The 25,198-nt window shown below is 44.4% G+C and overlaps 2 protein-coding genes and 3 long non-coding RNA genes across 9 annotated transcripts; all 5 read right to left on the reverse strand.

Annotated features, from left to right (window-relative positions):
* On the reverse strand, positions 1,773-7,727 carry LOC8057226 (dehydrodolichyl diphosphate synthase complex subunit NUS1). Its single transcript, XM_002466695.2, has 8 exons — positions 7,694-7,727; positions 7,155-7,240; positions 6,874-7,013; positions 4,189-4,253; positions 4,055-4,079; positions 3,146-3,217; positions 2,940-3,022; positions 1,773-1,810 (listed from the first exon to the last, which is right to left on the reverse strand). Exons 1-8 carry the CDS (start codon positions 7,725-7,727, stop codon positions 1,773-1,775), a joined length of 543 nt encoding a protein of 180 aa, XP_002466740.2.
* Positions 8,494-10,936, reverse strand: LOC110435084. Of its 4 annotated transcripts, none has more exons than XR_002452751.1 (5): positions 10,787-10,936; positions 10,584-10,694; positions 9,811-9,979; positions 9,507-9,584; positions 8,494-9,427 (listed from the first exon to the last, which is right to left on the reverse strand). It is a non-coding gene; the product is annotated as an uncharacterized LOC110435084 (long non-coding RNA). The 4 variants fall into 4 exon arrangements; XR_002452750.1 differs by having other exon boundaries at positions 9,811-9,991; XR_002452748.1 differs by having other exon boundaries at positions 9,811-9,998.
* LOC110431624 lies at positions 12,394-17,133 on the reverse strand. Of its 2 annotated transcripts, none has more exons than XR_002449040.1 (5): positions 16,643-17,133; positions 16,180-16,278; positions 14,977-15,350; positions 14,565-14,676; positions 12,394-14,119 (listed from the first exon to the last, which is right to left on the reverse strand). It is a non-coding gene; the product is annotated as an uncharacterized LOC110431624 (long non-coding RNA). The 2 variants fall into 2 exon arrangements; XR_002449039.1 differs by having other exon boundaries at positions 14,977-15,298; positions 16,643-17,132.
* LOC110431875 lies at positions 19,660-21,330 on the reverse strand. Its single transcript, XR_002449359.1, has 2 exons — positions 20,977-21,330; positions 19,660-20,182 (listed from the first exon to the last, which is right to left on the reverse strand). It is a non-coding gene; the product is annotated as an uncharacterized LOC110431875 (long non-coding RNA).
* LOC8057227 lies at positions 21,722-25,081 on the reverse strand. The gene is made up of 2 exons (XM_021464597.1): positions 25,041-25,081; positions 21,722-24,679 (listed from the first exon to the last, which is right to left on the reverse strand). Exons 1-2 carry the CDS (start codon positions 25,079-25,081, stop codon positions 22,039-22,041), a joined length of 2,682 nt encoding a protein of 893 aa, XP_021320272.1. The 3' UTR covers positions 21,722-22,038.

The raw sequence follows: 25,198 nt of genomic DNA on the forward strand, positions 1-25,198 counted from the left end.
GTGCGGAGGGTCTAGCTCCTCCCAAAACATAGTTTCTTCAACGCACCGAATCTCGCACTCTAGTTTGTAATCCCGTGTTGTCAAGTTTCTCTCCTTGAATGTGATACGCACTAAGACATGCATGTCGGTCTCCACATCATACCCTAGGCCTAAACGGCCTGCAAACATGTGAGGATCTCCATCGTCGTCGTCGTCCAGGGGTAGGGCCTTGTAGTAACCAGTGATAGGATTGCACACAAAGTCACAAGACATGAAGGCTCCCGCGTTGAGCCCATGGCAAGGCTTGGAACAAACTACTCTTGAACAGCTGTCGCCGTCGTCTATCAGTGGCGGCACTTGCGATGCGTCGATGATGAAATTCTCCAACGGTTTGAAACTGTTGGGCTTGCCATCGGTAAACATGATTTGAGGGCTTTTACTACTTAGGTTTGCCAGCTGATATTTCAAGTGTGAATCGACGACAAAGGACTCGCTCTTGATCATGGCACGCCATTCCTTGCACACCTGGTTCAAGCGTCCAACCGTGCGCGCTGGAAGCCGTGAGAGGACTTGGCACCAGGCCTCTGCTGACGGCGATGACAAGATTATCTCATCAACTGTGCGTCCAACCGGCACGAGGCTCTCCTCAAAGAACCCCATGGTAGCGAACTGCCCATCGCCGCCGTCCTCCTCCAACTGCAACGAGAAGAGAGTCACCGGCGGGTTGTTGCTGCGGCTAGTGTCCACGACAAACACTTTGCAAGAACCCGTGCCAAACATAATCTTGGTGCTCCCATCCTCGAGATACATCGCTAGTGGGGCGACCCAGTGAGACTTGAGCGCTGCGCATTCGGCATCAGTCATGGTCTTCCAATCGAAGCAACGAAGCTTCTCCCAGCGGCAACCTTGATAATCTCGCAGCAGCCATATGTGGTACGGGCTGTCCGGTGTCGGCACTTGGCTTGAAAAATAAACGCACAAACAGCCATCCAGCTCTGTCAGATCAAAGAAACTGTATTCTAGGCCTGCTGGGGGCCTCAGTGTACCAAAGGTCTCGTCGTCGACGTTGAAGGCAATGATCACGCCATCGTGTGCGACAAAGTGCAGGCTCCCGTTGCAAAACACGCCTCCTTGGCTGATCCTGAGTCGAAGGCGGTGGCACTGGGGAGGCTCCGTGGCGGCAGGCCTCCAGTAGGTGGACTGGTCGAGAGTGAAGACCTCACAGAACATGGCGTTACGATGGCAATACATGCGCACCACTTTGTACTGATCGGTCGTGGAGCAGTGGCCCAGGCCGTAGGACACGAACGGGTGAGCCATGTACCCGGCCGTCCTGAACGGTGTCCTGTCAGGCAGAGGCAGGATGTCTGCGGTGGAAGGATTCCAAACGTAGTGGGCGCTGTAGTCTAGGGAGCACAGGAGGACGAGCCCGTGGCAGCAGGATTTGTTTATAGGGAAGACGTCCCCTGGTGCGAAGTCGGCGAAGCTCAGGATCTCCTCCACGGCCGGGTCGGGGCAGCCCAATTGCCGGCAAGCGTGGAAGGACCCGACGTACCCAGCCGGCCTGACGAAAAGCCCACGCGGTTGGGAGGCTCGTCGGCTGGAGTGGAGCTGGCGGAAGGGCGGCGACGTGATGAGGCCGTGCCACGACCGCGACACGCACTGGAAGCGGCGGAGCGACTTGGCTGGCAGGCGAGCGAGGATCTCCTCAACGATCTCGTCGGGCAGCGCGGAGGCGGCGGTGGACTTGATCCGCTTGGGGCTGGCCGTGGCTCCCATGGTTGCGGTTTTCATCAACTGCTGCTGCGGTAGCTGCTGCCCCTGCCTGCCTCTGTTTAAATAAATGACCGGGTACAATAGAAGCAACAAAAATTCGAATCCGATCTGGTCTGCTGCGTCTTTGCCCATGTCCGAGTCGGGTTTTGCGTGTCAGGCCAGATGCCCTGCCTGCAGTCCCACCCACGAGGCCACTCGACGGAAGTAATCGGTCTTCGCCCGAAGCCTTCGCCTGTGCGCCACGCCGCCAGGACGGGGTGGTCGCCGGCTGCCCACGGGGACTTCTTCGGTCTGACTACTGGTTTGTCAAAGCCCCCGTAACGCTTTTCGGTCGACCTGGACGCCGGGTTGCGTTTTTATGTGATCCAACGACGACGGTTGCATCGGCGCTCAACACAAGTCGCTCACGGCGTCCAAGCACGGTACGTGTTTCCACAGATGCGGCAGTACGTACGTGTCGGCAGAGCGTCGCACGCACGCCGCGCTACGCAGGCACATGGAGAAGCAAATTAAGCCACAAAGCCCATCGTGCAGGCAAACAATAATCCATACCCCACGAACACGACCCCGCCGCGCGCCCACGTACGGACGCATCGTGCCAGGCGACGGCTGTGTCGAGTCGCGTTTTGGTTAGTTTAACTTTGGGGCCACCACCACCAGTGCAGAGCGCGCGCCGCCGTGACGGAACAACTCCGAAGGCCCGGCGTGCGGCCACGACACGCCTCAAGGATTGGAAGCCTCGACGCTCCGATTCCTGAGGCAGGTCGAGCAATCAGCGGTCAGTCCTCGGATCTCCCAGCTGAAAGCAAACACAACATGTATAAATGCTTCCGTTGGATTTTTTTTTTCCAATTCGATTCCCAGGTTAGCTCATTTTCAAAATCGAGCCTTTTTTTAATGATAGAGGTGGGCACTGGGCAGTAGTAATCCAACAAAACCAGATAGCAGGAAGGAACTTTCAGAAATAATCAAGCAATCAAAGAGCAACTAAACACTCAGTTCTTCGTGGTTGCAATAATCTTGATGAGTTAGACAATATGGAAAGCCACAAATGACCGGGTACAATAGATAGATATAAGCAACAACAACATTCGAAACCGATCTGCAGGTCTGCGTCTTGCCCTTATCCGAGTCGGGTTTTGCTTTGCGTGCCCTCGCCTCAAGCCTGAAGCAACCAAGCTTACCAAAATTTTGGTATTTCTTTGAGCAGTTATATAAGGCTTTCACAATGGCCCCATATTTCATTGGTTTCAGTGGCCCCATATACCTGGGACAAGAAATATTAGAGATTTGTCAATTGTGGTGATAGAAGACGGAATTCTAATGATGATTATATTGTTGTATAACAATTTCACACTTAGGAACATTAATGTCTTGACAAAGAACTTACATAATTTCAGTATACCGTAATCTCCATGCAGGAAAGCCTAAATGGCATCTAGCAGGACCATACATGAGAAGATCAGGTTCTTCGTTCACGGTTCCACAGTAATGCCTGGATCAGGCACATCGCTGGTCCGATCACGGTGCAGGTCCTTCTTTAGGTTGATCTGCTCTGCGACCTGCTAGATGAGGTGCAGCTCTCCTCGCAGCCAGACACCTTTGCATGGAGACTCACTGCGGACCAAAATTACTCAGCTGCCTCGGCATATGGCGCTATGTTTCTCGGTTCATCATCGCCTATTGGTGCCAAATAGATTTAGAAGACCTCTGCACCATCCAAGATCAAAATTTTCTTTTGGTTGGTTATGCATGGCAGATGCTGGACGGCGGACAGACGTTTTTGTCATGGGTTGCAAGACTCGAACACATGCATCATGTTGGTTGCGTTTTCAGTCGTGAGGTTTGGGACTACTAGATGAGGAAGCTGCACCTTCAACATGACATCTTTGTCGAGGTCGCACCGGCGATCCAATGGTGATTGCGTAGCAGGAACGCGCTGCCAAGGTTGCGGCGACGTGGTTTTGACTCCCTCTTCTTCCTCATCAGCTGTGCCATCTGGAAGGAGCGCAACGCAAGGACTTTAAATGGAGTGTCGACGTTCGCTCAGTGTCCCAAGATGAAGCTGAGGCTTGGTGCCGTGCGGGATACCGACAGCTAGGGGCTCTGTTGGCACCCTCTTGACTCTTTCAGTCGCTTTACTATGCTTTGTGTAATTGTTTTCGTATTCTCAGCTAAGGCTGCTTGCCTTGCGTAGGGTAGTGCTAGGTAACCTTGAATTACCGTCGACACTATCCTTGTAACTAAAATTTTTCTTCTTAATAAAAAAACATGCTTCGGCATGATCACGAAAAAAAGAAGATCAGGTTCTGGTTCACCACAACCTAATGGATGAAGCCAGAACTTAGGTGATAAAGTCAGTAAAGCATGATAAATAACTAAATAATTATATGAAACAGAGCATGTAGGAAAGGGTGACTTTGCCAAGCATACCTACAGCTTTCAGCGCACTAGCCATGTCAGCTTCTGTAAATGTTGGTTTCCTTTTGCCATCTCCACTTGAGAATGATCAAGGAGTGCTGGTGGGTGATGATCGTCTCAAAAATCATATTACTAATTATTATAAAGACCTATTTGGCCCCCCAGAGAACTCAGATATCTCCCTGATGGAGGCTCAAAACCTGGATATCCCACAGGTGTCCCCAGAGGAAAATGATATCCTCATTAGCCCGTTTACTGAATCTGAAGTACGGGATGCAGTTTTTCAAATGGAACATAATAAGGCCCCAGGGCCAGATGGATTTTCTGCGGAATTCTATCAGGTGTTCTGGGGAGTGATCAAAGATGACCTTCTTTCCCTATTTGCAAATTTTCATAGGGAGGCCCTCGATCTACACAGCTTGAATTTTGGCATTATCACCTTAATCCCAAAAGTCAATAATGCCATAAAAATTCAGCAATACAGACCAATTTGTGTTCTTAATGTGAGCTTTAAGATATTCACTAAAGTGGGCACGAAAAGACTGAGCTTGGTAGCTAAAAAAGTGGTGAGGCCAACACAGACTGCCTTTATACCGGGTAGGAACATAATGGAAGGGGTCGTAATCTTACACGAAACCATCCATGAACTACACACAAAAAAAAGAGACGGTGTCATTTTCAAAATTGACTTTGAAAAATCATACGACAAGGTGAAGTGGTCCTTTCTACAACAAAAGCTACGCATGAAAGGTTTCTCCCCCAAGTGGTGCCGGTGGATCGAAACAATGGTCACCGGTGGAAGTGTAGGGATTAAAATCAATGATGAACTAGGCCCCTACTTCCAAACCAAACGCGGTCTCAGACAAGGTGACCCAATGTCACCAATCTTATTTAACATCGTTGCTGATATGCTAGCTCTTCTTATAAATAGAGCAAAAGCCGATGGTCAGATAAGAGGAGTCGTCCCCCACCTTATAGATGATGGTATGTCTATATTACAATATGCGGACGACACCATCATCTTCTTAGATCACGACCCAGAACAAGCACAAAATCTAAAACTGTTACTATACGCTTTTGAACAGTTATCTGGGCTTAAGATCAACTTCCACAAGAGCGAGATATTTTGCTATGGTGCAGCAAAAGGGATGGAGTCCTTATATACTAGCCTCTTTGCGTGCAACCCCGGAAAATATCCCTTTAGATACCTGGGTATTCCAATGCACCATAGACAACTCTTGAATTCCGATTGGAACAAGGTGGAAGAGCGTTTCCAACAGAAACTTTCTTGTTGGAAAGCAAAATACCTGTCTTATGGGAGAAGACTAGTCCTGATTAATTCAGTCTTAAGCAGCTTACCTATGTTTATGATGTCCTTTTTTGAGATCCCTAAAGGAGTCATTAAAAACCTAGATCATTTTAGATCAAGGTTCTTCTGGCTCCACAGACAAATATAGATATAGACTTGCTAAATGGGACATCCTGTGCCGCCCTAGGGACCAAGGAGGCTTAGGTATCTTAAATTTACAGATACAAAATAAATGCCTATTAGCAAAATGGCTGGTCAATTTGCTAAATAAAGAAGGCATATGGCAATCTCTCTTAAGAAATAAATACCTAAGATCTAAGACCCTCACCCAAGTGACAGCCAAACCGAATGACTCTCATTTTGGAGAGGCCTCATGCATATCAAATACGAGGTGTTGGCGAAAGGTTTCTTTGATATTAAAGATGGAACTACCGGTTTTGGGATGATACATGGGTAGGAGATAAGCCACTAAAAGTTAAATATCCGTCCTTATATAACATAGTGCGTGATCCCCATGCAACTGTTTCGAAAGTGATGGCCACAAACCCTCTAAACATATCTTTTAAAAGGGCTTTAGTGGATAATAAACTTACGGAATGGCTTAATTTAGTAGCACGGATCTCTAATGTCCAATTGGTAGAAGGATCGGACCACTTTACATGGAGCTTAACCAAATCAGGGTTATTTTCTGTCCGGTCTTTGTATCTCCATCTTATTGATACACGACCACCTTTCCATCATAAGAAGATCTGGAAGATAAAAATTCCCCTAAAAATTAAAATCTTTCTTTGGTTCCTGCAAAGGGGATTGTCTTAACCAAAGACAACCTTGCAAGGAAAAATTAGAAGGGGAGTTGGGAATGAAACTATCCAACATTTATTCCTAGACTGCCCCCTTGCTAAAATGTTTTGGAGGATTATCTTTTTTGCTACTAATCTTAACCAACCTAAATCTATCAGCCATATGTTTGGAAACTGGTTGATTAATCAACATAGAAAGGCTAGAGATATGATTTGGGTTGGGGTGGCTGCTTTTTGCTGGGCTATCTGGAGATGTCGTAATGATGTTATTTTTAATAAGATGAAATCTAACTCAATTATGCAAGTAATTTTCAGAGGAGCATGTTGGTTACGCTCTTGGGCCCAGCTACAGCGTGACGAGTCAGCCAAGGACGCCCTCTCAAGGATGAGCAAGAAGTTAGAAATTATTGCTCTAGAATTTTCCAATAGGGGTTGGAGACATTTATATTGTTTGCTTTAGCGTCCTGGTCGATTTATAAGACTATGGCTCTCACTGTGATTCCCCCAAACACTGTAATAAGTGGCTGTGTACATCTCTTGATGTAGAGGCCGGATATTTGTTTATCCATTATCTAAAAAAAATCTCCATGAGCATCACCATTGAAATAAGCTGAGCAAAGTAAATTGGCTGCTTTAGCAATACTCTCCTTGCCATTAGAACCAGAAAGACAGTCTAGCACTATCTTCCTGTGGCTACAGTGTAAATCTTTGATGTTTGCACCAATGCCCTACTATACATGTCGCAATAAATCATGATACATATTTACAAACAAGAAAAAAAAATGAACAAGCATACCAGCAGAGATGTACACAAAAGTAAAGATGCTAATACAAAATGGAGTAGCAGAAAGCTCAACAGTGCAGCTTACAAAATCTTCTGCATTACTATCTCTTGATGCATTCAGAGCAGGTCCAAATGTTTTCTTCATTACTCCTATCTTGTACATGCTAGATTCTGAATGCATCAAGAAATAAGTTAATGATCAAGAAATAATCTTGTACATGCTAGATTCAGTCTACAGATTCCAAAAGAAAAGATAATTTGTGCATCTGTCAACTAAAAGCATCACAAGATGATGTGTGAAAGGCAACAGGGAAGTTAGTTTGTCTTGTTCTGCCCGGGTGTTATTCCAGCCCAGTAATGTTTATTGAAGTCAATTGATTTCTAATAAACCATATTTATTTACAGAGATGGAATGGTAAAACGAACTTCAGACTGAAAACAGCCAGACGTGGGCACCTCTGAGGGTAAAGATCTTCCTATTGCTAACATTCAGACCTCGACATTGGACCAATGACCATCGAGCGAGACACAGAATTCAAACAAGAGATGAATGCTACATCTGCGACCAAACTACTGAGACAATCGATCATCTCTTGTGCTGCTGCCCTTACGCGCGAGAGGTACGGTATGGTTCCACATCTGCTCGGCACTCGGCCATCCCCTTTCGGCCACCGAACGCTCGGTCATATGCTGGTGGCGGCGACTCAGATCGGCCTACCATGGGACGGCATGCAAAGGATTCGACTCGCTGTTCACCCTGGTCCCGTGGCAAATCTGGAAGGAGCGGAACGCCGGCTGCTTCCGTGATGCCGCCTCCTCGGTGATGGACATCCTGCTGATCATCAAAACCGAAGCGGAGCGTTGGATGTTAGCAGCAGGAGCAAGAAACCCGGAAGGCCTTCTGTCGGGAGAGTAACACTTTAAGTCTTGTAATTTGAGTAGGTAGGATGCCCGTGCGTTGCTACGGGACAGTTAAACTTTTATACTAAAATACATAGATCACACGATAAGATAACAATATTAGACAATTAAATATTGATATTAAAGTGATATTTAATATAAAAGGCAATGTCCGTAAAACTAACAGAGTCACAGAGAGCATGGGTCGCAAGCTAACAAATTCTAATGTTAAATCGACTAAGATAAATATATTATATCGGTAGAAAGAAATCTCCAATATTTATTTTTCAAGCCAATAAATCCATAAGCTCCGCTGCATCGGTCATTTTCGATCATGCCCATCGTTGCTACAGATCATTTTATTCCTATGATATTATATCATACCCATCTATTCTTGCTTTTATAGTCACTCTTTGGTAAGTCAGCCATCAAGTGCATATATGCAAATATCAACTTAGCACATACCGGAGAGAAAGCAACATAGAAATATATATCTATAAGGATTGATAGTAAATGATGCTCAATTTAGCTAACATGTAAGATAAATAAGCCATTAGCATCATAATGGGAACTTTATAGTACCAAACACCAAACTACAAGAGGAGGATGTCTCATCTTGGCTTAACACTTGTAAGGTGCAAACCGAGTCAATTTGCACATCGTATCGTTTCTAATATAATTTACATGGGGTTACGTACTCAAAATATAAGGCTATAATAAATTGTTTACACACAAAAATCTCATCTCTTGGATGTGTTATGAATTTTCTTTTTGAAGATGAACCTCGACCTGCACCTAACCTTTTGTGTGTCTTGTCTATTAGCAACACACCCAAATCTTGTCTTTAAGGTGAAACTTTAGCACTCTTGGATGATCTTGACTCTGGCATGGTCATTGACAGGTCCGAGGGAGGTCTCCAATCTCCATCTTAGTTCCCGTAGTGTGATCAAGTATCATGTTGACCTGCCATATGAAGTGAAGTGCTATGCAAGGACATTCATACAAAGCAGATCAGCTTCACAGAGCATCTATCCACTCATGACTCAACCAATGCACATGTAAGTAGAAAATTTTCATTTTTAAGCCAATTTTTCAATCAAAGCTGAAACTATGAACCTAAATAGAACAAAAAAAGTTACTTAGTATCTAAACATATCAGACAGATATTTCATATTAATTATCTAACCAATGGTGAGAACATAGCTATTTGGGCACAAGAATATGTAGCACATTGTTTGCTCTATGATGCGGCAAGGGGTTGCATGGACCCAAGACAACCTTGACATAGTATGTTTTCAGTTTGTGATGACAAAAGAACAAGCTCGGCAGCATTTGAAAATATTGTGAAATGTATTAGAAGAATTTGCGGATGCACTTAGAAAATTGCTCAAAGCATGATCCGCAGGGTGTTTTTTTGGTGCTTCCAGCCTATTGTTCAAAGTAACAGGCTGAAATAACCTGTAAAATGAGAAGAAGAGTAGCATAATAAATATAAAGTTTTTGTTCTTTAACAGCTGGTAGACTTCGGAACCCATACCTTGGAGCCATTACAGGACAGATAAAAGCAATGTATATTGCAATTACAACCAGAAATCACTCCTTTTAGCGCAGCCTTCTGCAACTTGCAAGCATAAATTACTTGTTAATAATGGCATGAGATACAAAAACCAGACAGACAACAAACCAAGGCAAAATGTCATCAGAGCAACTCTAATTCCATGATGGCAACTTTATTCTTAAGTGCTCCTCGGTAGCGTCATGTATTTTTTGCAACTGAAGCTTTCCTATCTGAGGACCAAAATTTTGATGCATGAATATAAATCCTAGATAAATGGCATTACCATTAGTTACTTTCCTCTGAATAGGTTTATCATCAGTGACTTCACATTCAATGGCCTTAGCATCCATTATTCCGTCCTTAATGTCCTTATCATTCTTTGCTCTGTCTCAACAGCTTTGTCATTGATGGCTCTACCTTCAACGGAGCTGTCATCCTTGATTTTCCCTGAACTGCTTTATCATCTGCGGGCTATTAGTAAAAAAGAAAAAATCCATCTCAAAGAAAAAAGGAATTAAAATTATACCATTTAAACATGAAAAAATTCAGACAAATATTAAAGAAATGGCTATTAGTATGTATGATTGTTAAGTATTTTTCATCTACGGGCAACAACTCATGAGCGAATCATTGTGGTCTAATGGAATGCATAAATAACCAGCGCCATAGTCATAAATTAAGTCTGTTGAGCTAAACAAAACAGGGAGACAAACCCAACCATTTCCCTTGCTTATCTGAACAATCCAATAGAGATAAAGATCAAGCCACTGCTAGTTTCTTCCAAACTACCATGCCTGCATGTTTATAGAGGTGGAAACATTATCATAAGATTATGTAAATTCGATTAACATTTTGTCTCTTTCTAGCAAGAAGCCAATTATGACTACCCGCTCAAGATTATGATTTAGTAGTACATACTACCACCTAATTAATTCTAGAGCTCAGAGAAATGATGTGGTAAGATATTTCACTGCCTTAAATAGTTCCTGTGTTTGTATTATTACCAGCAATAATCTTAGTATTTTTTTGTGAAACTATCCGAAGGTACAAAATTACCTATGACAATCGAGTCATGCAAAGATTAGATAGAAAATATCAAAGGTGTATGAACCCCATCATCTTCTTCCTCATCATTGTCCCCAGCATCATCCTTCTCAATGACTCGCACTGGTAAAGCAGCAGATTAAGCACCATACAAAAAGGAAAAAAAAAAAGATGATCAAAGGTGGCTGAATTTTGACAATGGTATGTATACTCACAATCACCGATCCCAACGAGTGCCATCAGCCTGTCGGCGACGTCGAGCTCCTCGGCATTCTATAGGGCACGCAAAGGCCTCGAGATCACATTGTAACATCAAGTAGTTCACATGTTGAGAAAAAAACCATTACTTGGTCTGCTTTCATCAGATCTTCCAGATATCAGTTGCGAAACAATGAATCACATGATCCTTCCTTGGACTCCTCCCAGGAAATATACACATGGAACATACAATCACTTGCTGCAGTTTATCTTTCTCAAAACCAAATTAACGAACAGCTAGTCAACAGAGTATTGTTGTGTCTCACCAGTGCATTCGACGAAGCAAAAATAAATTTATTTAATAACATAACAACATCTATGGGAATGTGCTTAACGAAATTTGGTAGGCTTGATATTAGATCAGATCTGAGTACACCAAATAGCTTAAGTTAGGGTTTGGGTCCTCGGCTTCACACAGAAGGGAGAGCAGGGAAGGGGTGGGTGTACCTGTTGGTGCTCGTCGCCGGCGAAGGGTCCAGCGAAGACATGGCCAAGGGGCCCCGACGAAAACCTAGGCACCTGGCTAGCCGGCGCCCTCGCCTGGTGGGGCGGCCCCGTGTCCACTGGTGCCTCACCGTGGGGGAGAGAGCAGGGCCCTGCGCCCTAGTGGCCGGCGGTGGGCGGCCTCACGTCCTTGGCCGGCGCCCTCGCCTGGTGGGGCAGCCCCGTGTCCGTTGGTGCCTAACCATGGGGGAGAGAGCAGGGCCCTGCGCCCTGGTGGCCGGTGGTGGGCGGCCTCGCGTCCTTGGCCGGCGCCCTCGCCTGGTGGGGCGGCCCCATGTCCGCTGGTGCCTCACCGTGGGGGAGAGATTGAGGAGGAGCGTGGGGGAGAGATTGAGGAGAAGTCGCATGCGGGGGAGAGATGGCGTCGGGGGAGTGGGGGTCAAGCGCGGGGTGGGAGGCGTCGGGGGTGAGGGGTTCGCATGGATGGCAGACGGACGAACGAAGGAAATTGTTGCACCAAAAAATTGTCCACTTTTTAGTCTTTTTAGCTGTACTAGGTAGCGTACCCGTGCGTTGCTACGGGACAATTAAATTTTTGTACTAACACACATAGATCGCACGATAAGATAACAATACTTTAAAATTAAATACCGTTAAAGTGATATTTAATTAAAAAAGCAAAGTTCGTAAAAATAATACAGCGGCTGCTCACCAACTCTAATGTTTAGCAAATTGTGATTGCTAAAAGAAACACAAAAGGCACACTTGTACCTCAATCAATCTGTAATGAACTCGTGCTAACGCCATGACGATATTTAAACAACCAAAATCTTCCTATAATCACCAAGTTAAGTCTCCCCATTTTGAGGAAAAAAATTAAGGAAGATGCCTGCAGTGACTAAATTGATGCTATATAATGACACCACATGAAGAAACGTAATTAGAAATAAATAGTCTGTTTGATAATACTAATTTTATTTTTTGGATTACAGTGATAAGCCATGAAAATCAGTCAGTCAAAATATATATATATATATATATATATATATATATATATATATATATATATATATATATATATATATATATATATATATATATAGTTGTAACCAATCAACTATTTTCTGTTGCAATTTTAATGGCTGACATAACACAGAATATAGTAAGCTATCACAATTTTGTGACATACAAAATATAGTAAGCAAATCCTCTTCTGATTACAGCACATCAAAATGGAAATTGGATAAAAAATTAGGTCACAGACTATACATCTACATGCACGAGGACCAAACATAACTATTTCCCAACAAAAAATGTACCAAGATCGGCTGTGCAGAGCGGCACAGATCAAATGATAGGACTGCAGCCTTGCGAGCATGTTTGGGATGGCAAGTTGATAGTACAAGGTGTTCTTGATCTAGTAACCCCAAGAAATCCTAGCCTTCTTCTTACAGTTCGAATAAGACTCCAAGCTACAAAAACACAGATTCGGCATAAATGGTTTATATAAGATATATATGGACAATGCACTATTTCATTTTGAATAATCTATACATCAGTTCCACGAATCTAAAAACACATGGATCGCATGATAAGAAAACAATACTCTAAAATTAAATACCAATATTAAAATGGCATTTAATCAAAAAGCAAAGTTCATAAAATTAACACAACTATGAAGAGTTTGGCATCATAGGCTCACCAACTCTACTATATAGACATTTTTGTGATACAGCTAAGTTCATAGTTGATCAACTTCGTTAAAAATGATTGTTTCCTATCACTTAAATAAATACAGTTATTTGCAAACTCATGTGAATCATATGGGTACCACAATATAGTATTTAAGGAACAAAGTTTTCAGTGACTGCATAATGCATTTTAGAGAGCAGCCTACCAAGTCTCTATCTGATCCTCTCATCATGACCAGTTTATTCAAGCTAGAGCTCTCCAGAAAACTACAATATTATCTATTTTATTGAAATAAATTAGCTATCCAAAATTGGATGTGTTCATGGGTGCAGCATCAGGCTCCTCGTGAAGCATATGGCAGCAGCAATGAAACAGTCGGCTGATGAGCAACAAAAAACAAAGCTTGAGCAGAACCGTGCAAGTTGCCCCTATAAAAACAGTATAGTTGATCATGATCATTGTAAGTATGAAACGAAGTTGTGAGTATGTGACCTTTCAGGATAGGAGATGATAGGCAAGCAAGAGAAAGGAATGATATTGGCCGATAATCCAGGCACAAGACATAAGCCAATCAATCCAGTTAGTCAGTGTAATAGCAACAAAAATTGGACATTAACCAAGAAACAGAGGAGGTCAGTGGGGTACCTCACAAGTTCCAGCTGAAGGCATACCTGTTACCTCCATGACCTTGGCAGAAAACCACGCAACAAAACAACACACAAGAAACATGATTACCAGCGATTTGCCCTAATCCCTAAGGCCTCAACTGGAGGTGGTAATTGACACACAACGAATCACAAACAGTAGACCAAGGGCAAGGATTATACTGTATTAAATTGTTACCTTGTCTTTATCACTACAACTAATAAATTCAAACAAGTGGACATAGAAGACATAGAACCAATTGAAAGTTCCATAAATCTCATGAAGCCTTCTACTGGGTAGATGTCTCTTTTGGTGATTCAACAAATTTATAGTTGATTTAAGACTGCAATGACTATATATGTCAGATAAGACTGGGTAGCTGAAAGAAATAATTATTTGGTAACCTACCTGAACCCTGCTGATTCCACGTATGGTAGCTTTGTTCTCCAATAGAGAATGCCTTAATCCCACACACAAGTTTCTCAAAACAGTTGAGTCTGTCGGATCACCTATCAATGATACAACATGGTAGTTCATTAGTATACTTATTTAAAATGAGGTGATAAATTGTGCAGTGCAAGTAGTAGCACAATCACTACATAGATATTTTTGCAAGTATTTCAGATTAGATCGGCGCCACTTTCGAATTTTTAAACAGTGACAAAAAAATACGCAATCCTCCATTTTTGGAGCAAGTTAGGCATCTATCAGTATAAGAACTGCCAGTTTAATTGTCGCATAACACACACTACACAATTTTGTAGGGATACATAAAGGTAAAGCTGAAATCAAAGATTATGAGCAAGTGTCTTGGTAATGCAGATCAACATATGCCCTGTAGGATGCATGAAGGATGCACATTGTATCACGCATGCTAATGATTTTGCTATTGCAGATCAATATCAGACATTTGCGTGATGAAAGGTAGAACACAAGCAGTCTTTGAAGGGTTACCTGACTAACAGATAGCGATACGTAGCCGTCCGTAAGCAGCACAAGCCAGAAAATGATGCAAGCCTTTTTGTCATAGTCTAAAACTATGAAACATACTATCTGCAGCAAGAACCTAGAGAGCGTACTTGAAAGTATTAGCAGGAAGAATTATTATCATAGAAATGTTATTAAATAGATTACGGTGAAACACAAAAATATACTGAACTACAGAGAAACACACAAATGCTAGTATCACTCACAGTGTTTACATACATGGGCACACAGAAAAATCAGTTCAAACGCATCTCTAGGAGCATTTCAATGAAAGAACAAATATAAATTGTTTATAGATTCATTTGCTCCATTTAGTCAAAACAACACCCAAAAAGCTATGTGCTGCTACAGAAGAAATTCTGACCAGAAAAATGTATACCTTAGGAATGGTTCTACTTCTAGTGCAAGGGGGGCTGAGCTGAAGCTTCTTCTCCTATGGATCAAAATAGGACCAGACTTCAATGCAAAAAATTTGGACCCTTATTGCAGGTAGAATCAGCACACCATCAGAAAAAGACAGTTTGATTCAACCATCCATACAGCCAGTAGTCACTAAACTACCAACCATGTTTGAAATCTGTTGTCACTATATTACCCAACTCGGCAACTCCAAACTTGGAATCCGACAACTGAGACTGAGAGGAGCGGTGAAGGGGATACTGCACTGCAACGTTGGGGACGCCTTTGCCATGGCCCTCAACCTTGTAGGACGATAGCAATTTCGAATTACTACACAAGAATTCCTAGGAAGAGCTGAAGCAACGATGAGAAATAGTAATCATGCCAAGAGCAGATCAAATGCTTGAGTAATTTCACATATAACTCAAGTTGGCAAATTGGCAAACTTTGTTCATTATAACTTCTGAAATCAGTACTACGATGCTACCAGAAAAGCATAAAAAAATGTAAATAATTAATTTGGTGACATAGCAGCAATGTCCACTGCTTATATCTAAATCCATCCTACAACAATTATTACACTATTGAAATTTGTACAGCCCACCCTAATCTCATGTAACCAATTTCTTTTCTTTATGTGTTTGAACCTTTTTAGACTGATTGAAAAATTAACTGCAAGGACATATGCTACTCTGCTTGATGCCTTGATCTTTGCTGTTGGTATTACTTCGACTTGTAATTTCAAGCCATGTTAAGTTATTACCGGATTTGTTCAGATTATTGCTCAAACCAAAGTATTACTGAAAGAAACAACAAATTCCTTTTCCACTACTCTATAGAAATTAGTAAATATATTGAGTAAGCAACCAATTCATGCAAGTAGCATTGTAAATTTACTCAGTGCTTTGCTCTCTGATGGTCACAATAGACCCCTTTCTGAATCCATATTTTCACCTATTCAATAAGTTTTGTTTCATAGAGGAAACAATATAAAAAGAGAACTGTTGCATCTATGTTCTATTATTATCTTCTCTTCAGACACATGGAAAATGAAAAAAAGTGAAGGATCCAGTACTAATGCTTTAAACTCAAGTGCTCATTTTTTTATCTAGTACACTTTAAATTAAAATTCACTGGCCGCTGCATCCTAGCACAATGGGAGAAAAGAACAAAAATAAATTACCCTCTCTCTTCTCTCTTGATGCAGAGATTGATCAATTCTCATGAACTCTTATTTTGCACCTTGTGTGCGTCCATTGCTTGTCTTGCCTCTACGTTGCTTCTGCACATAATACGAATTCAATAGTCACTAATTGTTCTCATAAAGAGATTTAAACTTGAATAATTTCATCGGTGGAATTCCACCAACACTTGGCCATCTATCAAATCTTTTCATGTTGGACTTACAACAAATCAGCTGTCAGGTCAAATCCCAGTTGATTATAGCTAGCCATCTATTCGAATTTGGAATGAATAGAAATCCAACAACTCAACAGATTCGCGATGCATGTGACTTTGTACCATACAAATCACATATCCTCGGATTGATCTTAGGACTAAAAATATATGCAGAAGACATCCCAATTGAAGGCAAAGGATCTTGTCTGAATAAATAACATGGGGATGGCGATGGTGACGGATCTTACCTATCATATGCCACGGGCGAGGGCGGTCGCAGTGTGTGCGACGTTGATGGCACGGGCGCGCGACTTCGAGGATGACGGTGATGCTGTGGAAGCAACACGAGTCGCTGGTGCCAGTGGTGGCGAAGGCCACGACAAAGGAGGCGGCGGCCTTCCTGGCCTTGTTGTGCCGAGGCGTGAGGTGTGACGGGGAAGCGCACCTACAGCAAACGCAGGGAGAGACGCGCGATCTGCCAGGGACACGGGGGAGATGGTCGCGGTGGAGATGGTCGCAGGGGAGAAGAACGAAGGGGCTGGGGGAAGGAAGAGGGTGCGATCTGCGACGGCGTGATTGGGGGAGATGTCGCTAGGGAGAAGAACGAAGGGGCTGGGGGAAGAGAGAGGGTGCGATCTGCGGCGTGATTGGGGGAGATGTCGCTGGGGAGAAACGCGGTCGCGAGCGGAAGGGGATCGCAGGGCGAAGCGGACCGACGGACGGAAGTCGCACAAGGGACGTCTTACTTTTATTCTTTTTATAGTTGTATAGGAGATAGCTGTATGTATGTATAGGAGATCTCCTAGCTTTTTTGTCTCCTCTGGAGCTCTTTTGTTTTAGGCAATGCTATGGTATACTCTTTACCTTATAGGAGGTAATATTTTAAATAAATCTGAGCCATTAATTTTTAGATTTTTAAAATTAATTAATTAACATAGGAAAACAAAAAAGAAAATGATTATATTTTCAAATCTCTACATGCACAGGAGAAACAGAAACTGGCCGGCGGTGTGCCCTTAATTCCCTTGTTCATTGCACACCTGGCAGATCCATACATGCATGCGTATATCACCATTGTGCTAACTCAAATGAAATTATATTATAAAATTAAGAAGGCCTTGAAATAAAATAAAATAAAATAAAATTGTCACGTACTTACATATATTATAAGCATGTATTTTTTTGTGGAGGATGAAAATGTTTGTTGGGCATATGTACCTCACATTTTTTTTTTTTGGGGGGCGGGGGGGGGGCGGGGGTCATGATGTATAAAGTTTGATGAATTCTTTTTTGACTTAAAAGTGGTCAAAAAAATTTATAATAATTAGTGCATATAAGTTTCATATATGTGCATGTACTTTGTTTTGAAATACGTGCATATAAATTTTGAAATAAGTTCATGTAATTAGTTTATTCTATTTAATTTACGTTATATCTAAAGTTGCAAAAATAAAAAGATTCTCTATATCTAATAGATCATATACAGTGCATATAAGTTTCATATATGTGCATGTACTTTGTTTTGAAATACGTGCATATAAATTTTGAAATCCGTTCATGTAATTAGTTTATTCTATTTAATTTACGTTATATCTAAAGTTGCAAAAATAAAAAGATTTCCTATATCTAATAGATCATATACATATCAATTGGATCTAAAAAAAAATCTTTATATCTAAAACTTTTCTTAGTTCACATACTACCTCGTAAGAAGTAATAAATGATTATAACCATCCGATCTAATTAAATTAACGGTTCACAGTTACTTGAGAGTACGACAGCAAAGCCCTTTGTTTTATGCTCCTTGCTGAGTTTTTTTTGGCTTGTTGTTTTGTTCCAAACTCTTTTTCCTTAATAAAACGATACACAATCCTCTTGAGTATTACAGAAAAGAGAGAGCCAATTATGGATATATTTCTACCATTCTAGATTTATCATCAATTTATATTTTATTTATAATACCCTATTTTCTCCATGACACTATAACTATTAAATTACATATTATCGAAATCAAGACCTACCTAGTTCTTTTTTTTCCGAAGATCCGTTACTGCTTTCATTAATAAGAGAAGAGCACAATAATTACAAGGTGCTTATTTTTTGCCTACTGTTATAAGAAGCCATCCCCGCTATAGAAACATCTTCAGCCACTCTGTTTCAGCAGCACCGTTCATCCCGATCAACCGAGGGCTTGTTTGGGCACAGCTCAATTTCACTAGTAAAGCTGTTTTTTTTAGAAAATAGCTCTATGAGTGACTCTCTAGATGAAGCTGAGCTGTTTTGGACAAAGTGTTTGGCAAAATAGCTTCACCAACTACTTCATACATAGTTGAGAGAGAGAAATGAAGGAGAAGCTGCAATAAGCTATTTTTTTTCCAGCTTCATCCCAACTTATGTCTTTGCGAGAGGAGAGGAAAAACAGCTTCACTCATAAAGCTGTTTTGAAAATAAGTATTTGACAAAAAAAAAACAGCTCACAACAGTTCATGAAGCTGTGTTGTGAGCTGTACCACCTGAGACGGACCGACTTTGCCCTACCTAATGTCGTTCCTTTGTACATCTACCATAGTTCCCAGGGTAGATACTCGAGCTATCGCATACATCCATTCATCTCAGACAGAATGTCAGAGGACCCTTCGGCGACTGCGCCTCCACATCGACGGCCTCTGCAACGATCCCGGCTGCTGATGTCTACAGGGAGGGCAGTGATGCATGTGATCCTGTTTGATTCTATTTCACTTTGAACTTGCAGTTTCAGTGTTGGACGGGGGACGCGTAGTTGGTAGTAGTAAGATTGATGGATGCTCTTTGTTGCTGGATGAAATCTTGTCTCTTTCAGTATTAATTGCATGATAGTCGAAAGGAACTTGATGGAACTTTGGGTGGTAATGCTGTTTTGCTATGGAAATTATGGTGTGTTCTGATCTATTCTGCATCTGTTCTATCGATCCTGTAGTTCTGTGACTACTGTGAGTCTATCTGTTTTATGTTTTTCTCAGTTTCTTAGCACTTTCAGTTTGTAATTTCGGTTCTGGATGGAGACGCGTAGTTGGCAGTAAGATTGATAGATGCTCTTGTTGCACGATGAACAGCATATTTAGATTAAACAGTTATACTTATCTTATATGCTACTGTCATAGTATTAAATAATTATTTAAATTATGTGCTCTTTTGAAAAAAGCAACTCAATAAGAATAAGAAAAAAGTGTTTTGAACACAATAAGAATAAGGAAAAAAAGTGAGTTGAAATCAACAGACAAATAAATTACTACCGAGTACAAACTTGTATTTTTACTTGATTGCATATACTGACAACACAACTCTTGCAAAAGAATCAACTCAACCATTTAACACCAGCCCATGATTTAGAAGACTATAACTAACAAATAACTCAGTACAATATTAGGACTTAAATCAACAGCTATGATGAAAACACCAAAAATATATTTATCAAATTAGACAATAATTTTGGTATAGGGAAAAAATAGAAATTGATGTATGTGAATGGCAGTGAGTAGAGCACTCTGCTATTTGGTTCTCTTAAACAGCTCACAAAATAAGTATCCTCTGCTTCTTGGATAATGAGCTCCTTCTTGCTGGTCCAGAGCTAAAGTAGAACCCTTAATGCAAAAATAACACTAAAGGTTAAAATGATACACAAATAAGTTAAAGGAAAATGCTCCAGTACAGCACTTATCATCTGCTTTAAGTTCAAATTAGCATTCATGTTTGTGGTTGCCAAGTCCTGGCTTGGAAGTGGCTCTAGAATTCCTGTTGGATCAGATAGCCTGACAAAAAAAGGAGATTGAATCAATGTAATTGGATGAAAACATAACTCCTGTATCAGTTATAGCCATGATTAAATCAATGATCAATGCATTTTTTTTTTACTTTTTTGTACTAATGCAATACCTACATGAGCAAGTGAGTGAGGGAGGGATTGGCTCTTTCTGATGCAATCTAATACTTTATGGCAGTAAAGGCACATGCGTAATATAAACATGACTTCGGATAATCCAATTTGCACCTTAGACTCTTGTTCATGGACATCACATATCATTGGTAAAGACGAGTAATCCGAACTTAACTCAAGAATAATCCGAGCAATTCTAACATGAGCAGTTGACTATATTAAGGAAAATACACCTAGAAATATACTAAATGCATGTGTATACATTTAGGTAAGCAGAATCAGAATGATAAAGGCAAATTAAATCAAAATCATAAGTGTCACTCTAATGATAGGGACTCAGGCAACACCTAAGGGAGGTTGAGACTGCAATAGAAGTGCATAATCCTTCCTGCATACCGCAGATCGAAGATGTTTGGGATTACATTCTAAAAAGAGCATTGCACATGAGTTGAGATTAAACTACAAACCTCATTTTCTGTCAATGAAGATGAGATTGGACCGACTAAAAATGCAAAGGTAGGCAGATGAGCTCACACAAATTAAATAAAAAATCAGTAGCATCTAAAGTGCATGCAGACTGCAATGAATTTATCAAGTAGATACGGCATTTCATCGAACACCTAAAGTGCAGGCAATAGCAGCACAGAGCAACAAGCACGGGAAAATTACATTCAGCGTGGCAATCAGCTGAGTGTTTGGGCTACGGCCGTGTGCGCCATGGCCGCCGCCACCCCCGGCACGCCTCCACGGGCGGCCGCGCCCCGCTGCCGACCTGGCCGCGAGCGCCCTGCGCCGGCGGCGCCTCCCACTCCGAGCCCCTATGCCGGCCGCGCCCCGACACTTTTTTTTTTTTTTTGAGCCGTGGGGTTGATTGAGCATGTGTGTTCGTGACTGCACTTGTCAGGGCACGCGGATCGCAGGTGGGAGCAGTGGAGCGAGCGAGGCGAAGGGACGGTGTTGACTATTCCTGTATGAGCTTTTTAGAAGTAGAGATTTTCCTATCTCTTTTTTGAGAAAATTGCTAGCAGTAGAGATTTCCTTTTCATATACGTAGAAGTCAGAAGGTGAATCAAGAATGATTGATAAAATTAGTGTGACATGAATAGTATACCAAGTTTCAGATATTTTGCTAGGTATTTTTAAAGATTTTCCTGCTATCTATATCTGAGGAAGATTGCTAGCATTGAGATCTCTTGGCTACGTAGCAGGCAGAAGGTGACTCAGTTGTAATAAACCAATATAGCTAAACGAAAATGCATGCTACACCAAGTGTTTGTGTAACAAAGACCAAACATAACCAAGAGGACAAGCATTTGGTTGCATACAAAGAAATAACTGAGTCTGATTTTTTTTCATCTATGTCATGACATATTGTTGAAATCTGTCACATGGTGGTAAATCGACATGCTAACAGTGACCATTCAACACGCTCATGCAAAAGACAGAAGTCACAGAACTAGACGATGAACAGAGCAAACAGATGAGGAATAGAACAGAATACATCATAATTTCCATAGCGAAACAGCATAACAACCCAAATTTCCATCAAGTTCTTCTTCGCTTATGATGCATCTATCAATCTTACTACCAACTAAGCATCTCTGAGCCAGAACTGAAAATGCAAACTGAAAATCCTTAGAAACTGAGAAAAACATAAAAAAAATAACTGCCGTTCTTTTGCGGAAAGACAATCTTCTTGGCAAATGGGCAGCAGACCTTTCCCTCAGAGGCTCAGACCATCTTCTTCGCTGGGGACCGTTTCTTGAAACCCATCAGAGTGTTGTCCAATGTTTTATACGAGGCCAAGAGTCTTTTGGGAGCCTGCCGAGCTTGAAGCTCGGCAAGGCTCACAAATGTCCTTGTAATGGTCCCATTCTTCTCTTCCGCGCCCGTAAAGATATGTTGCCCGTCATAGGGATCCATCTCAGGAGCAACGATGGGAACAAGAGAGCACGCGGAAGACTTACAAAAAAATTTGCAATCCTTGGTCCGATACGTCGGAACATGTGTATCTAAGAAACCATCAACAACACATGAAGAGCAGAGTCTCATACCACAGATTGTGGTTTTCCATGTGGTTTCCTTCTCTTGGCAATGGTTGCAGCTTGTCGAATTCTGTTTGAGCTTCTGAACCTTCCTCCTCAGCACTTTCGCTTGCCTCAGCTGTCTTTGCTTCCTCCGCCTCTCCCTGCGACCTTGGTTTATGGCGAGAGCGGCGAGTCCAAGTCCCAGCAAACCTACCGCAGCTGCAGCGGAGGTGGCGCCATGTCGCCCTCCAGTTGTAGCCGCCCTTCCGGTACCGTGCCCGATTTTGTTGGACACACGGAAGCCGTGGGAGTGGCGACCGGAGAAGGCGGGGTGACGCGGTCTCGCCGCGGACGCCGCGCTGTAACGCCTGGGGAGTGGAAGGGTCATCGTCGTGGGCGCAGGCTTATCGGCGGGTGGAGAGCACATCACCGCTGAGGCAGACGACTTCCCCTGAACCGACTCCCCATCGTCGTAGCCCTGAGCTCCCCCGACGCCGCAGCTGTCGTTCGTCTGGAGGTCGGAGGCGACGGCCACCGAGGCGGCGAGGTTGGCGAGGTGGAGGCGGGGGAACGGAAGGTAGATGCCGTGGACCGCGACGCGCGAGTTGATCACCACGTCAGGTTCCTTCACGGGTATGTAGTTGATCCGGACCTCGTCGGTGGCGGAGCCGGCGCCGAGGGTGATGACGAGCTTCTCGTCGTCACCAGCCAGGGTGGGAAGTACGGTGCCGGGTCGGAGGCGCAGGAGGTAGGCGCGGGTGAGGCGGTGGCCGGGGACGATGTGGAAGCGCACCGCCGAGACGTAGCCGTGGCCTCCACCTGTGAAGATGACCTGGTCGTCGAGCGCGAACACCGTGAGGTTGGACAGCTTCTCCAGCTCGGCGAACTTGACGCGCATGGCCAGCGCCACGAAGCCGAAGCCGCTGTCGCGCAGGCGGGATATGGCTTCGCGGATCATGATGCGCACGACGGAGGCGGCGATCGCACCGGAGGTGGCTGCCGATCTGGCGCTGAGGTGGTGGTGGCGTCGGTAGTGGTGGAGGTGGACCTGGTGGTGGTGATGCGCATGCGCGTCGTCCTCGACGCAGGAGGCGCGGGAGAGCGGCGGGATGAAGCCGTGGAGGCCGTGCACGACGTAGCGGCCGTCGTCGTGGAGATTAGGTTCCGAGACCATGACGCCGTTCACGTACAGGCCCAGGCTGGCGTGGTGGACGGAGAAGGGCCCGCGCTGTGGCTGGGCGGCGACGTCGAGGCAGAAGCCGACGGAGGCCGATGGGAGTTGCCTGGCGGGCGCGGCGGCGAGCTCGGCGTAGGGGAAGTAGCCCAGGGCCATGTGGGCAAGGAGGAGGGAGCGTCGCGAGCACTCGGGGCAGGAGTGCTTGAGGAATACGTCGGGGGCCGCGAAGACGGTGATCGCCCCGGGCCATGCCGTGACGGACGCCGTGTCGGCGAGGAGCGTGGCCGACGAAGCCATCTCGTTGTACCCCAGCGACGCGAGCACCTTGGCGATCTGCTGCAGGCCGAGGTCGTCGCCCGTGCCCGAGGACACCACCCGCGCAGCGTCGTCGTGGACGGGAGGCGGAGGGCTCGTCACCTCGCGCTCGCGGTACGGCTCGTCGACGATGGGAGGAGGAGGCGGAGGGCTCGTCGCGTCGCGGCACGGTTCGTCGACGACGGTTGGAGGAGGTGGAGGGCTCGCCGCGTCGCGGTACGGCTCGTCGACGACGGGAGGAGGAGAAGGTGGAGTGCTCGCCGCGTCGCGGTACGGCTCGTCGACGACGGGAGGAGGACGCGGAGTGCTCGCCGCGTCGCGGTACGGCTCGTCGACGACGGGAGGAGGAGCCGCGGCCTCCGACTCGGACGACCCCGCTCCCGCTTCCTCAGCCTGCGGCTGCGGCGGCGCGAGGGAGGGCATCAGATCCCCCGCTGCGGGGAGGGAAGGGGGCGGCGAGGGAAGGTCGAGCCGCGTGGTGTCCCCCGCGTCTGCGGCCGCGCCCATCGCTGCCATGGCGTCCTCGCCCGAGGGAGCCTGGGCGGCCACGGTGGCGAAGAAGGGGTTGAGGACGCGCAGCGACTGGTGGGTCTCCTCCAACTCTGATTCCATGCGGTTCTGGTGCACGGACGGCGCGGTGTCGAGGCGGGCGGTGGCCGTCATCGTGGACGGGGAGCGGTGGTGGTGGTGGTGGTGGTGGTGGTGGGGACCGTGGCCGTAGTGCTGGAGGTGGCCATACTGGGAGTGGGCGGCGGCGGCGGTGCTGAGGAGCAGAAAGGCAAGGAGGAGGGGCAGGTGGAATGGCGGAGCCGCCATGGCTGCTCTGCCGCGGACGAGGGAAAGGCTGCGGCGGCTGAAACGGTGTGGGTGGTGGGGGTGGGGTTTTTATATGGCCACTGGCCACGGCCAGAGCGGAGAGCGCCGTTCGCGACGGTGCCGTGCCTGTACGTCCCAACGGGCTCTGCTCTCTTGGCCAGCAAGTAGATCAACGTGAAGGACGGTAATGCCCCTCCACACCTCTGTTATCTTCCTTTTGGTGGGAGAATTCTCAGATTCTCTTTATCTTTGTTATCTCCTGCTCCAGCAGCTGTGTGCACTTTGCTTTTGCGTCGCTTACAGCCATTAGGTTGTTTGTGGGAAATGACCCCCAATAGCAAATACTGGATAGACAATATAGTCTAATATCACTTTTGAAGTATTAGGAGAGATGTTACAACAGATCTCCAATAATCTCTCCTAATACGTAGGATCTCATTGCTCTACTTCATGTTTTTCAGCTCCGCTCTTTGTTTTTTAGCCAAACGGTTTCAGCTCCACGCACTCAGTTCGAGTAAAAATAGTGGAGTTGTGGAGTTTGTGGAATAGTTCCAAA

Source organism: Sorghum bicolor, chromosome 1 (genome assembly GCF_000003195.3).
Source record: "Sorghum bicolor cultivar BTx623 chromosome 1, Sorghum_bicolor_NCBIv3, whole genome shotgun sequence".
Classification (NCBI taxonomy): domain Eukaryota; kingdom Viridiplantae; phylum Streptophyta; class Magnoliopsida; order Poales; family Poaceae; genus Sorghum; species Sorghum bicolor.

Bases quoted from the DNA above. Each gene is read 5' to 3' on its own strand.
- LOC8057226 (XM_002466695.2), bottom strand. From the start codon at position 7,727: ATGGCCGAGTGCCGAGCAGATGTGGAACCATACC. The intron at 7,241-7,693 runs GTACCTCTCGCG...TGATGCATTCAG, and splicing joins AGCAGATGTGGAACCATACC to AATCTAGCATGTACAAGATA. The intron at 7,014-7,154 runs GTAAGCTGCACT...CATGTATAGTAG, and splicing joins ATAGTAATGCAGAAGATTTT to GGCATTGGTGCAAACATCAA.
- LOC8057227 (XM_021464597.1), bottom strand. From the start codon at position 25,081: ATGAGATCCTACGTATTAGGAGAGATTATTGGAGATCTGTT. The intron at 24,680-25,040 runs GTAACATCTCTC...ACACCGTTTCAG, and splicing joins GAGATTATTGGAGATCTGTT to CCGCCGCAGCCTTTCCCTCG.